Here is a 15,163-nt window from a genome sequence, read left to right as displayed (position 1 = left end):
AACTATAGACGATGGCGCAATTCTTTATCGCAGTCTTCTGTTGGCAATGGGAGTTGATGCCGCTATCGGAGAGGAGTGCGATTGGCGAGAACATTCTGGAAAGTCCTGCCCCTCGAGACAGTGGTTCCCACACCTCAATACGGTGGCGTGGCGCCACCGACTTGGAAACTGTAAAATAGAATTTTGTAGAACATTCTTTTTCTCGAAGTTTCTACCACGGTTATAAATAGTGTGGCGCTCACAAGATGGCAGGCTAGAATAGAGAGAGATTCAATGAAAAGTCAGTTGTGACTGAACTTTGCGAGAAGTTGTTAGCTCTCTGATTGGCTTGTAATTACGTGTAAATTGCTGTTCTGTAAATAAATCTGTGTTTGTCTGTCAAACCGCTTCTTGTTTTGCAATCTCGAAGTCTTGTGGAAAAGTTATCCGGAACAATATATTGGAATTTGTTAAATATATTAACATTATAGAGCATGACATATTAAAACTCAGTTTCGAAAAATAAAAACAACGCACAGGAGTTTGAATTATAACGTAGTCTACCTCACCAGTGCAATGCATTCAGGTTTGAAAAAGAAGTATGTCTACTGGAAAGTTTAAATGCTAGACTGCTTTAGAAACTGATTTTCTAGCAACAATATGCAGATCAGCTTTGTGACATATAATTTGTATACACACACACACACCTAGTTTCTCAGTATTCTAGTTGAAAATATCATTTTAAGACAATGATTTTCATTAATATAATAGATAATTGAGATGTATTCAAAATATATTTGAATCGGTCATATCATATAACGACAAAAACTATTATATTTTTAATATTTCACATTTTTTAAAAATGTCTTTTTAAAATCTAAAAATAGTCTAAATATATTTTTTGGGATAGGGTATAACAATAATATATTTCTATTCTCATTATATCACATTACTTAATTTTCTGAGAAACTGCAATTAATTTATATTATACAATGCTGTGTGTGTATTTACTTATTGAATTATAAAAATGTAGTTACACTCACATTTGTAAAATTTAATTTTTTGAAATTGAATAATCATCTATAAGAAAAATTTTTTTATATTAAAACAAATTTTTATTTTTTTCAGAAAAGCAATTAAAAAAAAAAAAGGATCACAATCATTTGAAAAGCATATAGGCCTACAGTGAAACCTGTCTAAGAAGGGCACTGTATGAGACAGAAACCTGTCTTAACAGGAACAAATATATAGTCTTGTGCATAATTAATGTTTTTTCAATCATAGGACACCTCTTTAAGACGGAAACTGTGTAACACAGAAACGGAAGACATATTTAGTCTATTTGTAGATACAAAATCTGCTAAAATGGAAAGAATTTTTGGCCGTGTTCAAGTTTTTGTTCTTTGAATGGGAGGATAGTTGTCATTCTGATTCCCCCTTTTATTAAGTGAACTCTTTTGCTTCTTGGAAAAATGATGAATGATTATTATCTATTTGGAACTGGTTCTGGGGGTCGGATTAGAGAGGAAGATTTACTACTCAAAATTTAGTAAAAAATTGTTTAGCATTTCATTTATGATGGAAATTGTGACTTTCATTAGAAAACACTTCTACTTCTTGGAAAAAGTTTGATAATTTCAGAAGAGTAATACGCCAGGGAGACTGAATTATTGTTCACAATTTAGCAATACCGTGTTTTGGCTACTGCAGAGATTTTTATTCAGTGTAATAAAATATTCAGGCCATCAGCAACAAGAAATGAGTAGTGAATTTGAACTCAAAAATGGAGTTCATAGAGGTGTGAAAAAAGCAAAATTTAAGTGTGCAGAATCTTTCTTTCACAAGTATTATTGGCTATTGATCTCGTTGTCAGTTTTTTAAAAAGGTATACAATTTCTCAACTTTTATTTTAAATACAGTGAAACCTCGCTACAACAATACTCCATATAACAATATCCTTTACTATGATAAATCCGTCTATAACGATTTAGACTAATTTTTAGGAGATTTTTTAAACCCCTATAATGATATTTTTTTTTATTTTGCTGAAAAATTTTTTTAATTTAATTTTAACTTCATCTCGTCACTTCCTTCTTCTGAAGGTATCTGATAACATCAATATCTTGGTCTAAAAATCATTGAAAGCTAAAGTAAGTTATTGGTATTGATACTTTCTGTGTAAGACATGAAAGTGGTATGCAGTAAACTTTTTACAGGGGCAATGCATGTTAATGAACTTTTCTAATAAATTAATTACAATTTTTGGGGAGAATAAATGCATGCAACAGCATAAATTTCATCATACGTAAGGATAATTTTGCCTCTCGATATAACGATAATCCCGCTAAAACAATATTTTTTCCTGGTATATTGTCTGCAGAATATTGTTATATCAAGGTTTTACTGTATTTAAAAATATTCATTTTTGACAAAAGTAAGCGTTCATTTTATTGATAGTTAGGAGAATGTTTTATATTGATGTTTAGCTATTAGCATATTAAATATGAAATTTCAAATGTATGGTTATTTGAAACAGTAAACATGAAAAAATTCAAATTAATAATATGCATGCCTCTGTTCAACACACATTGGTTTATAGAAGTTAGGGTGATGTTCTCAAAACAAGTTCTGTAAACGATAGAAATAAATTACTGCATATATTTTTATGTGTACCTCTATAAAACGGAAAATAATTTCTGTCTCTAGACCTTTCATTTTATACAGGTTTCACTGTACATGGGTAACGATCAATGTTTTAAAGTAGCTTCCACCGAATTTTCCAACTCAAAATTGAATAAACAAACTGCTCTACATGTTAAATTTATATAAATTGCATATGTACAAATCAGAACGTTTTTTGGGGGGACAATAGAAATATTTACATTCTTACGAACTGATCTTGAAATTCCAGCAACAATTCTAAGAAGAAAATATTGGAGCACTTCTGACAAAAGTATCCAGCTTGACTTGAAATGCTTCACTGACAATTGATTTTCCCTGACTGCATTCAGGATTTTTTACAACATATTCCACAAATATCTGAAAATAAGTGAATGTTTTATCAAAATTGGCCATATAACTAAGAGAAATGGATAGGTATAAACCTTATTTTTTCTACAAAAAATAATAGTGAACTATAAGTGTAGTGTAAAGGAATACATAAATATTTTTTAAGTGCAAGATTTTCTCTCAAAATTTAATTTGAATCATAAAATGGAGTTAAGGTATTTTAACCTATGCAGACTCATCTTACTTAAATGTTTCAAATTATAAGTTTTCTTTCTGTTCCACCTGTGTTTGTAGGATATAATCAGGGTGGGATTCAAATAATTTAATAACTGGTTAGTAGTGAACTGATTTAATTGGTTGTATGCAAAGACATTGCCCGGCTGCTCAGGCACCTTAGAGCAAACCCTGATTACAAGAACCATTCCAACAATTGGCTTGCCAAACTCGATCAAAAACCAGAGTGATATGATGGTTTATTAACACTCCCAACTGCTGTCAATCGCCTTTGGGGGTCACTTGCAGCCATTATACTTTAAAACGAAATGGTTGATAGAATTTTTTTTGTGAAACATATATGTAAATAGAAAAAGAATAGCACAGCACTTTCTTTTCTTTCTTTCAAACAAAACTGCGCAACTTCGGTCTATAGCCATAGACAGTTTACTGCTGAATGAGTTGTGCCAGAAGTGTGTGTACCTAACAATCTGAGTGTGCATCTAGTGTTGTGTCTGATTTTTTAGTGCATAACATAGCACTGAAACAAAAGAAAATAGATTGCCATGTCATTTTAGCACTTGTGGGTACGATTTTCGAGGTTTCCCAAACAAAAAAAGCAGCCCTTTCCTCTATTTAAATTTTCAAACAGGATATTTTTCGACACAGCAAACTGTTTATCTTTAATTTTTTCACCTCTTAGTACTTTTCTTTTTAGAGAGAACTTGCTCAAAACAATTTATTTTTCATTCTTATTTTCTACATCTAGAAAACGGTAAAAGGTTTAGAAGCCCTCTATTCGTGAGTGCAAGTTTTTCACATTATATTCCATTAACACAAGCCCAAGCAATAGTAAAAATTTTAAAACCTCCCGAGTCACATTTGGGTGTGAATGTTGGGGTTAAAAATGCTAATGACACAGGTGGTGAATGAATGACACCAAAAATGCCTCACATGCACCTCAAGAACATTCCTCTGAAGTATTTCTAATGGATTTTTGTAAGCTCTGGAAAGTTTATACATATGTCCCTAACTTAGGCTATTTCTGATGTCAGCATTATGCCCCTTTTGTGTTAAAGAAGTGGTGCTATTACTTAACCCGTTAAGTGGTTTTTAAATTTTTCCTGATCCACATTATAGCTGCCACATTTGAAATTGCGAAACCTTCTCAAATTACCACATATTTTAAGAATTTTTTCTGATTGCAAGTAGATAACTGCTTTTCGTTCTGATTTACTCTGCTCATTGCTTTTATTTCCCTCATTATGATACAAACCCGTGTTTTTTAGGAAGAGAAATACTTTTTTTTGGGACAAAAATATTTTCGTATTATTCATACTGAGCATATATTTTGTTCAATTGTTTTTCTCGTTCCTCCTTATGTAACCTTGAACAAGCGCAGATGCTCTGACAACTGGCAGTTGATTGGTTGGGGGGAGGGGAATGGAAAACATGTTATATTGTAAAACAGCTTCATTGCGTTTTTAGAAGACGAAATAGCTTGGGGTGAAAGAAATAAAGGAGATCAAGTTTGATGAAATATATCTTGGAGTGAACATACATGCACTTCGTAAATACTCCCCTGAGGAATTTATAATGATTTGTTACATGCTAGAGCATGTGTTTTGAATGCATGAGTGAAATGAAAGTAGAGATTCCTGAAAAATCATGTTTCTTGTCATTCACACCTACATGTTGGAAAACCATACTAAGCCAACTTGAGCTAACCACCACTGATTACTTCCTGTGGGAATCGAACCCCCTGCCTTGCGATGCCCACATGACAACCTAATAAATGATACTGTGGAACTAATTATTATTGTAAATTACAATGAAATCATCCAAATGAACTAAAATTTTTCAAATGACAAATCAAGTAATACCTCTTTGTAGAGTTTATGCAAAAGTTCCCGAACATTCATGGCATTGATGTCGGTGTTCATGATGAACTTTAGACCAGATGCAGTTTCATAATAGTTCAATCGATATTTGCTTGTCTTGTAGCTTAGAAATCCTTCTTTACTATAAATCCATTTGAGAATGTCAATAAAATAAAAAACAACTTGCATGTTATATGGATGTTATTTAATTTAAAAATATGTATTCTTTCTAAACTGGCACTTCTTTTCTCAAAATGCAAAAAAATGAAATTTATCAATGACACAAATAAAAAATATTTAATTAATGAATAGTATAGAAATTTTCTGCATATCAACCCCGAATCACAAGTAAAAAACAAAAATTAAAGATTGATGGGTATCATGTACAGCTTTTCTTTTGAGAAAGAAATGAGACAAAAATAATAATTTTCTAAGATACCAGATGGTGCATAGACGCAAGTAGATGAATCAACATTTTTTTAAAACAAATGTGATACCAAGTTTTTGCCATTTCTTAAGATTTCATTGATGGCAATACACGAAATTCGCATAGAAATTATACATAGCTACAAGAAATTTGTATCTGCAGAATATATGTTACTACAGATAATGGATAATTTTCAAAAAAAGTGTACAAACTGTTTACGAGACTTTATAATTTTTTTAAATAAAATTTCAAAGCACTCTGGTAGTAATTAAAATTTTTTCCTAGTGCTTCATTTAATTCTCTGTTATATGGCATTTTTTAATTTGTTTCAGATTGTATCTAATGTTTTTTAAAATCATTGTTTGTAGCAAAACGTCAAAATCTGGCTGTCCCAACTTCAAAAAAGTGTTAAACAAAGAGACTTGATGCTGGAATCTGGATTTTAAAAAAAAACCCTTAAAATCACATTTTATAAATGTGCCATGGATAAACAAAACTGACAATAAAATTTTGAAAATTTTTTTTTTTTCCCTTATAGTTTGAAAAGCTATTTTTTTGTTTGTGTCCCGAAATTTTTCCCATTTTAAAATGCCCACTCTGTTACGGTCATTTGGGAAATATATTTTTATACCAGATTAAAACTGATAACGCTTTTGAGCTCCTTGAAAGGTTCACGTTTAATGCTTGATCAAAAATTTTGGATTTGTATTTTGCAAAATGGCTTAATATTCACATTTTATCTTTAGTACCAGATTTTTCTCTTTCGGATGTCCACTCTGTTAAGTCATTTATCATAAATATTTTTTTTTCCATCTATATCAACATTAAGTGATAGAACATGGAGATAGGCTTCAAAATATTAAAAAGTTTTCATCAATCATTTAAATTTATAATGAAAAAATAATAATTTAGATTAATTTGTCCACTCTGTTAAAACGTCTTCCAAAAACTCAAGCAATGCAACAGAATGGAAACTATGATTTAAAGTAAATTTTTCTTAGTTAAAAGGTTTCGAAAATTTAAATTGAATTTAATAAGTTACCTATTCAATTTAAATCCTTTATACCACATTCCCCATTATGTTATTTGTTCAGTAAAATACTAAAGTAGTACAAACTATCTGGTAGTACCTGGCAGTGATCATCAAAATTACTGCCAGGTACAGATCCAGGGAGATGTGTCTTATGGGGCATTTTAGTATGAGTGAAGTACTCCCCCCAGTTCACTCTGGGTCACTAATGTGAGAGGCAAAAAAGTGAGATTTATACCAACATCAAAGGACTATTCAATTTCAACAAAAAACTTTGAAATAAAAGAAAAATCATCCTGATGATACACTATACAGCTGAGAGAAGTCCAGTGTCCACTTTGACCAGATTTTAATAATTTTACCAGACATTTTTCAAAAGTTAGGCTATAAGAGGAGTTTCTGCGTCACCTCTCACATTTTGCATACACACAATTTTTGGGAAAATAAAAGTATATTTGCATGTGGCATACTTAGAATATTTGAGATATATTTCTCTCAGCTAAACGTTTCTGTGCACACTGTTGCAATAATGTCCACTCTGTTAAAATGGTGGCCACACTGTTATGAGAAGCGCTTTTGCAGTTCACGGGCAAAAATTTTAGTAACACTTCAAACTAAGACGTTAAATTATAAATGGTATAGATGTAGTATAATCCAGATCGCCAAAGCAGTATAATCCAGATAACCAAGGCAGGCGTAATGATGCCAGGTTTAATGTATATAATTTTTTTAGATTTTCCATTCCAGGTGGCTCCATTCCAGCTTTTATTTTTTTTATGGAGAATATTTATTTTTACAACTAGAAGGACCGTAGTTTATTTAAGAGGAAATTCCTAAAAGCATCTGGATACCCAGAGAAACGTACGTCTGGATCGATTTATTATTTCGAAGAGAGTCTGGGTTTTATTTTTTTCATACTGAGAATATTTATTTGTAATATTATATAGTTGGTTTCCGCTTTTGTTATGTTTTCTACATTTGTTTTTTTTCGGCGTCAGTAGTCAGTCACACAACCTTGGCAACTTTTCCTCAGGCCATTGGGCATGTTTGGCTCCGAATAAAAAGTCACCAAGGGATCTCGCTTATACTACATCTGTTCTTTATAAATTACCAACCCATTATCTGTCAGGAATAAAAAGTTTTCATTTTAAGTAGCTAAATATATGTAAAAAAATAAACTTTTCCACGTGCTATTTCTAGATAAAACCTTGAAAAACCATCAAAACAACAGAAAAAAAAGTCAAAAAGATTTTGAACTGCCTTTTTTTCAGCATATCAAGTAAGAAATAAGCTAATTTCATTATTTTAAGAGATGATAATTTTTTTAGAGTGATATTTGTTTTTGTAACAGAGTGGACAAAATCCATGATTTTCAGTCATAAAACCCAAAACATAAATTATTACAAAATAAAAGTAAAAAATATTTATATAATATAAAACTTCAAGTCATATTGGCTATAATTTGAGATCAATTTTATTTGAAAATTTAATTTTGAATTTTTCATTCCAAAAATGTGGAATGTAAACTTTTTTTTGGGAATGACCCTAATAGGATGGATGACTTCCCCACCTCAAACTTACGAAATTTACAAGTGCAGATTATAGGAAGGAAATAATTGGATTTTTGACTTGTAAGAATGGAAATCTTGAGTAATACTGCTATTCAAAATAGTCAAACTCATTTAATTTGAGTGCAATTAATTCAAGATCACTGCTATTACAACAATTTTTAACACCATGCTGATGTGTGTGTATTTTTGAACCCTTCTTTTCTACTTAAAAAAGGGGGGAATTCAATATGAAGAAATGAATCAGCTTTTCACAAGCGATTTTGTCCACGTGAACGAGGCTTACAAAGAGGAATGTTTTTTTATCAATGACGAATTGACATAAATTACTTCATGAAGAAGAAACTTCAGACAGTGTAAGCACAAACGTGCAGATTGCTTTCTCTCACCTCAAATATATCCTTCTCAGGAAGTTCAGCCTTGATTTCAAGGATTGTACGTATGCAGACGTGCCAACTTTTGGAATCCGGAGATCCTCCCGAGGGGGGTACCCCCCCCCCCCCGGCACTCATAGACTCACAAAATTTTTTTAATCAATTAAGAAAAAGTTCCACCTTCCCCCCCCCCAAGGTAGGTTCTGCATTACCCCTGCGCAGAATATAATTCCATGTCACAGTCTTTCCATATACGAAGCTGGGCTGGAAGAGATCTCTGCAGCGGGATAAGTCCGGTGACAGAGACCCTGGTGTTCATTCATTCAGTCTTTCCATACAGAATAGGGAAATCGCATCTACATACTGATAAAACAAGCATCTACAATTGATAAAACAAGCATCTACAATTGATAAAACAAGCATCTACAATTGATAAAACAAGTATTTTCTTTCGTGGATGCTATCAGTGATTGATAATCTTGGGTATATGAACTTTTAAAAGCTTTATATTTAGCTTTATACAGCTTAAAGTTTTATATTATCTTTCTGAAGACATTTAATCAGAGGAAACAATTAAAAAACTTCAAAATACAAAGCTGCTGACGAAAAAACTTGTATTTATCGCATGGCTGTTAATGGAATACAATAATGATTATCCAGGAATTTCGGCAACCAAGGTCATCCCCCTGATATATTATTCCTGGTCAAGGTCATCCCCCTGCTAAGTAAACAAAGTCACGTCTTTGCCAGTTGCTTAAATGCAGTCACCAAGACTTTTTTCCCGGTTGCTCGATGGAAATGATCACGGCTATCCTCTATGTGTGTTTTTCCTAAAGATGACGGCAATTATTGACATCATGACAACGTGAAAGCTCGTGTAAAATCTAATTTTCTGCCAAAATCCGGAGAAATTTTAACAAATCCGGAGAGCAGGAGGAAGGATGAAAAATCCAGAGTCTCCCGCCTAAATCTGGAGAGTTGGCAGGTCTGGGTATGTTATTGTTAAAGTTGGGACTGAACACTTAGGTAAAAAAAAAATATCTACAGCGAGAAAATAAACAACTCCCTCCCCCATGTTTGTTAGCTCTGGGTCTGAAAAGGTTATGATATCATAATATAAAATGATGCATGGATCCTTATAATTATGAGGATCTTTCAGAAAAAGCTTATTGAAAGAAAAACACATTATACTTAATATAATTTTGAGAAGTGCTTATTATGTTTTTTCTCAATTTTTATGAACTTATTTTTAATTTTGCTACAAATATAATGAGTATTGGATTTATATAGGATCAAATGCAATATTTTCCACTACTCAGAGCCGAATTTGACTGTATCTCACTTCAAAGAAACTATTATATCAAGAGGCACCGATACAAATAAAAAACTGTTGGTGATCTAGGATTGCTAGATGTCTTGCACGCACAGGATTCAAGAGCATATGCAGGGAGTGTGTGATGTACCATACACTAAAGAATTATTAGAGGTGGTTTAATACTAGAACCACAGAGTGGGTCGATTTGACTCAAATCAAACTTCATTCTCATTTATCTCAAAAACTTAAGCACAGATGATAATAAAATTTCATGACTTTTCATGATATCATATCATTTAAGAAAATTTTATTGTCTTTGCATTCAGTGTTTCAGAGCTATAAGGAAATACTTATACCTAGAACCGCGGTCTGGGTCATTTTCACCCAACATACTATAGGAAATAGGGAAAAACTATAAGAAAAAAGGAATTTATACTTTTCTTGGAAGTGGTTACCCTTTCTAAAACGTATTTCTAAATAAAGATAAGGAAGAATAAAAGTTTTTAAAGAGGTCAAAGCCAATTCATTGTCAGAGATCATCTTTTTTTGCAATGAAGGAACCGCAAGTAGAGCTAAATATTTTTTCCTTTGTAAATTTGAATATCTGATATTCTGACGGGACTTAAGAAAGGTTTTGGGAAGGTAAAGCTTAACTCCAGAAAAAGAATGAAATTCTAGCTTGCGTCAAATACGCTTTGAATGGATTTCCATGATGAAACTGATCAAAAGATTTGAGAACAAGGGCAGAAATGCCTCAACCGACACTTTCTTTCACTATACTGAAGCTGGCTCAGTGAAAGTTGCATCACGGGGGTGGCCTTGTTCACGTTTTCTACAACATCCTAGATCTCACTAAAAAATTTCTGTATTTTTTATAGAGCAGTACAGAATGCCAGAACTATTTTTCGAACTCAGTTTCTCTAAAATCTTATTGAAGAGCTACGTTCATCATACGTGTTGCCCTTGCGCAAGAGGAAATGTTCGTGGGCTCTTGAACATGTGACTGTTCACAAAATAAATAAATAAATAAACGAGTCTGATGTCAGGTAACATCAAAATGTGGAAACAAAACTGTTAATTTTTGCATGGGCTGTGCAACTTCAACATGCAGTGAATGTGCAAGAATAATGAAAAAAAAAATTGCTCCAAATTGCACACCATAAATTCTCCTTCTCAGTAAGAAATCAATACTTATTTGACAGAATCATATTATAGACTTTCTCATACTTAATTTGACGTGCTTATTTTACATCTTTCTCATATTGTGGAATTACTAAAAAAGTTTTTGTAATGAACAGTGTGAATAATGTATACTAAATCTTATTTTTGATGAATTACATCTTTTTTTAGCTAATTTTGAAGACCATTTTATATTCACAAACAATATAGTTCCCATTATAAATACACAATTAAACAACATTCACTGAATGTAGGGGAAAAACCCAGGAACCGAAAAGAAATTTTGGTTTTCGCTATGAAACACAGTTTCTTCACAGTTTGGGTCAATTTAATCCAATCTGTGGTTCTAGTGTTAAGAGAGAGAGAAGGGAAGAGCCAATCTTCCCTTCTCTCAGTTTTAGCACCTATCAACATAACTAATATTGACATTATACATTATGTGTGAACAAGATTTTCAATAATATTTGATATTTATCGTAACACAAATTATATAATTGCTTAAAATCAACTGTTTAGAAGTGAAACATATACAGAAATATTAATTGGTGTTCAAAACTCTGACTCAAAGATATCTCAGCAACAGGATAAGTTCATTGGCAGAGTTGTAGCATTCATTCATTAATTCAAATGCATTCATTGCTGGTGACAAAGTTTACAACATGGCAGAGGCACTAATTCACAGACTTGAAAAATCTATAATTTATCACATGAAATATTTTGCACCAAAGAAAACATGTCATAAATAAAATGGAAAACTAGAGATTTTTTGGGATTGCATAAGGTGTGACCATATGACTCATTTTTCCAAGACATTTCTATATTTTTCGCCATCCCCATTTAAAAATAAAAATGTCCCTTTTTTCTGTACTTTTAATGAAGCCTACTTGAATTTTTTATCTTTCACTAATATCAAAGATTAAAATTATTTTGCCAACTCATAAACTAAAATTTTGGCTACAAATACGAATATTGTATCTTACATATGTGTCATGTTAAACCTTTTTTTCATAGAATTCTTTTTAATCTAGTAATTTGCAGTAGCACTTCATTTCCTGCCATTGATGATTTTTCTGCGATTTTAGCTATGATTTAAAACTTTGCTTACTTTTGGCATCATATTTGATGTCAATTGCTGATTTCTCATACTTGAAAAATCATAATTTCTCATATTTTTCCTGAGAAAATATGGTCAATCTGGAATTGAAAGGGTGTTTTCTTTAGGAATTTTTCATTCAAGAGAAGCAAAAGGATGATGAAAAATAGAATTTTGATGGAAGCAAAAGTGAGGATTTTTAGGGATATTTCTATAAAGATTGCTCATACTGAACTTTACTCGTAGCTATTGTCCTGGATATATCTTGCTTTGGACTACAGGAGGCAGCTTCTAATCAAAGAAATCATAGGTTACATTGGCGATATAATATGCCTTCAAAAAGTCGATTTGAAAGTGTTTAAATACATCCTGTCTCCAGCACAGTGAATGTTAGGTTTGCAAGGAAGTTTCTCTGCTAATTAGACCAGCTAATAAAGACCATCCTGAGGAGCGTTTGGCATGTTTCTTCCATCGCAGTGAATTCAGACTTGGAAATTCTGAATCTGTGATACTGAATGAAGTGATAGAGAAAGATCCAGAACATCAGGCCCTATGGGATAGCGTTAAAGAAAATGAGAAGTTTCGAGAAAAAGTAAAATTAAGAAATACAGTTCTACAGCTAATAGTTTTGGAGTCTTTGAATGATACATCGAACAAGAGGATTATTAGAAATGGATTACCTTTTGGGTTTGATAATACGATTAAATAATCAACGTTTGGGTTTACCCAAAATTCAAAATGAACACGGCTATACACGTTTCAGAACTATATGAAGTTCCTTCATCAGTAGCAGAAAGAAAGAAAAAAAGAAAATATTGAAAAAACTCCTTATAGCGGGAGTTACTCGCTGTTGTAGACAAGAGTCAAATTCAAAATGAACTGGCAACAAAAGAGCTTTGTTTCTGCTACTGATGAAGGAACTTCATATAGTTCTGAAACGCGTATAGCCGTGTTCGTTTTTAATTTTGGGTAAACCCAAAAGTCGATTATTTAATCATATTAAGAGGATTATTGTCGGCAACACACATTTGTACTTTCTCTCTCGTCCTAGTTCTTCAAACGTCAGAGAATTTGGTGAAAAAATATCTCAGTGGAAAGGCCCAGTACCCCAATGAGCTTCATAGTATCAAGTGATTTCATCAGCAGCTCGAAATCAGGGACCTTCAAGTTACTAAGCAAAGGAATGCTACCTGAAGAATGGACAGATTGGAAGAGCAATTGTAATGAAGCAGTTCAAGGAATAGAAATCAAGCATTTTTTTTTAAAATTTAGACATTGACATTAATGGTGCAAGTACGAGGATCTCCATCAATTGTTTGATTCCAGCTTTCCATGGTAATAACATTAAAGTACCTTTGGAAGTGCCCATTCAGCCAGCCATTTTTTTTGGGTAGGGGGCATATACGATTTTGCCACCCCAAGGCCCTATTTTCAGATTTAGTAATCACATGTGAAAAATTATGGGGGAGCCAATTTCAATTTGAGTTGATCTGGCATGTGGGATTTGTCAAACCCTGATTTACTTTTCATAAAGTAAGCAGTAATGAAAAATATTTTAAAATATAAAAAAAAATTGACAAGAGCTGCACCAGCTTTTCAAGGATCAACAACAAAATCAAGTTGTTAAAACAGATAATTAATTGGCTGATTTAAAACTGTTTAACAAGCGCTAGATCAAAGATTGCTTCAAAAATTTAATTTACCAGTCAGATGGCGAGACCTTCAAAACAAACGATTTTATGGAAAATATCAAGCCATACATAAGTTTCAGCTCCTGAAAGAAAGGGGAAAAAAGTCTATTACTGAAAAGAAGTGTTATATATTAATACAGGGCAAATGTGAAAATAATTTCATGAACCCTTTCACATTCTAGATTTTAATGGTACTTATATCTTGCACTAACACTAAAAATGACTGAAGAAAGCAACACGTGGCCATGGAGGAAGCAATTTTTCTGAGGCCCCCTACTTGGCTAGAAATGTATGTTCCTAACGGTTCTAATATACATGTTTGCACATATATATTAGGACCGTGAGCTCCATCATTGACACACCACCCCCTGTATCCTAGAAAGTGATGTGAGTGACCACTTTGGTGTGTGAATTTATAGAGTGGTCTATAATATGTGTAGGCATGGGAGCAGGGCCACAATTGAAAAAAAAATCAGCTGTCTCCCAGGGCAAGAATCTATTTTGGTGCAACCACCCCCCCCCCCCCAGTTACTTTGAACAGGAAAAATAATAGGCTTGGCGGCACTCTTCCTGGTCCAGCACCAGGAGCACTAGATTTCCCCCTTTCTTTCCCCTAGTTATGGGAGTGACTAAAAAAGTGTGCAAATATGTGACTAATAAAGTGTCCAAGCATATGAGTGACTTAGGCCAATACAATGGTGGGATGGGGTGTCTAAATGGGCTACAATCAACGGCGGAAAATTTGAGGAATTAATGGTCAAGAAAATTATAAAAAATTTTGGAAAAATCTGTGCAGCCCACAGGAGGCAAAACCATAAACCCGCTTCTGCCCGGGGCCATTTTAGTTTTACGCCCCCAATATTTAAACATATATTGTTTTCCTAATACTTAACTAATAAGAACATCTTTGACCCTGGTCAAGGAGGTGGGGGGCTATTGCCTCAGGGTACCCTCATGTCAAAGTTGAGAGCTTGTAAAAATGCAATCAAGCATGAATTTAGCTGCAACAGCTTCGAAATGGTGACTATAGCATTTGATAAATAAAAACAAACACCACGTTTTAGGGATTTATTCTAGAACATACTTCATCTCTGGACATTCCTGGTTGCTTTTTTCGATTCCATTCAGCATAATACAGGCAGGTTCCGTTTCTATCAAATATATACAAGTTGAATATGGTCATGTTGTTGACGTTTTAGACACATCCGATGTCGAGACGACTTTGACCTCCTCCTAATTGAATTTTAAAAATTTTTAATTCTAGATTCCATGTATTATAATATCAAGTATAAAAACTCTATGATAGTTAATTTAGACTCTTTTTGAGTCGAAATACAATGAATTCTAATCTTTTATGTAGTTCGTATTATCAAAGTCATTTTTTTTCTCCCCTTTAAATTTCGTT

At 32.8% G+C, this 15,163-nt stretch overlaps 1 protein-coding gene across 1 annotated transcript; it reads right to left on the bottom strand.

Moving 5' to 3' along the window:
- Positions 1–2,786: 2,786 nt before the first annotated feature.
- Bet5 (blocked early in transport 5) lies at positions 2,787–14,990 on the bottom strand. Its single transcript, XM_089252664.1, has 4 exons — positions 14,843–14,990; positions 13,771–13,841; positions 5,085–5,223; positions 2,787–3,018 (listed from the first exon to the last, which is right to left on the bottom strand). The coding sequence occupies exons 1-4, from the start codon at positions 14,939–14,941 to the stop codon at positions 2,899–2,901; spliced, it is 429 nt and encodes a 142-aa protein (XP_089108790.1). The 5' UTR covers positions 14,942–14,990; the 3' UTR covers positions 2,787–2,898.
- Between the last annotated feature and the right edge of the window lie 173 nt (positions 14,991–15,163).

This window comes from Pholcus phalangioides, unplaced genomic scaffold (assembly GCF_987345545.1).
Source record: "Pholcus phalangioides strain wild (caught in Gottingen) unplaced genomic scaffold, Ppha-v1.0 ptg000030l_1, whole genome shotgun sequence".
Taxonomy (NCBI): domain Eukaryota; kingdom Metazoa; phylum Arthropoda; class Arachnida; order Araneae; family Pholcidae; genus Pholcus; species Pholcus phalangioides.
This window is presented reverse-complemented; position numbering and strand designations above follow the sequence as displayed.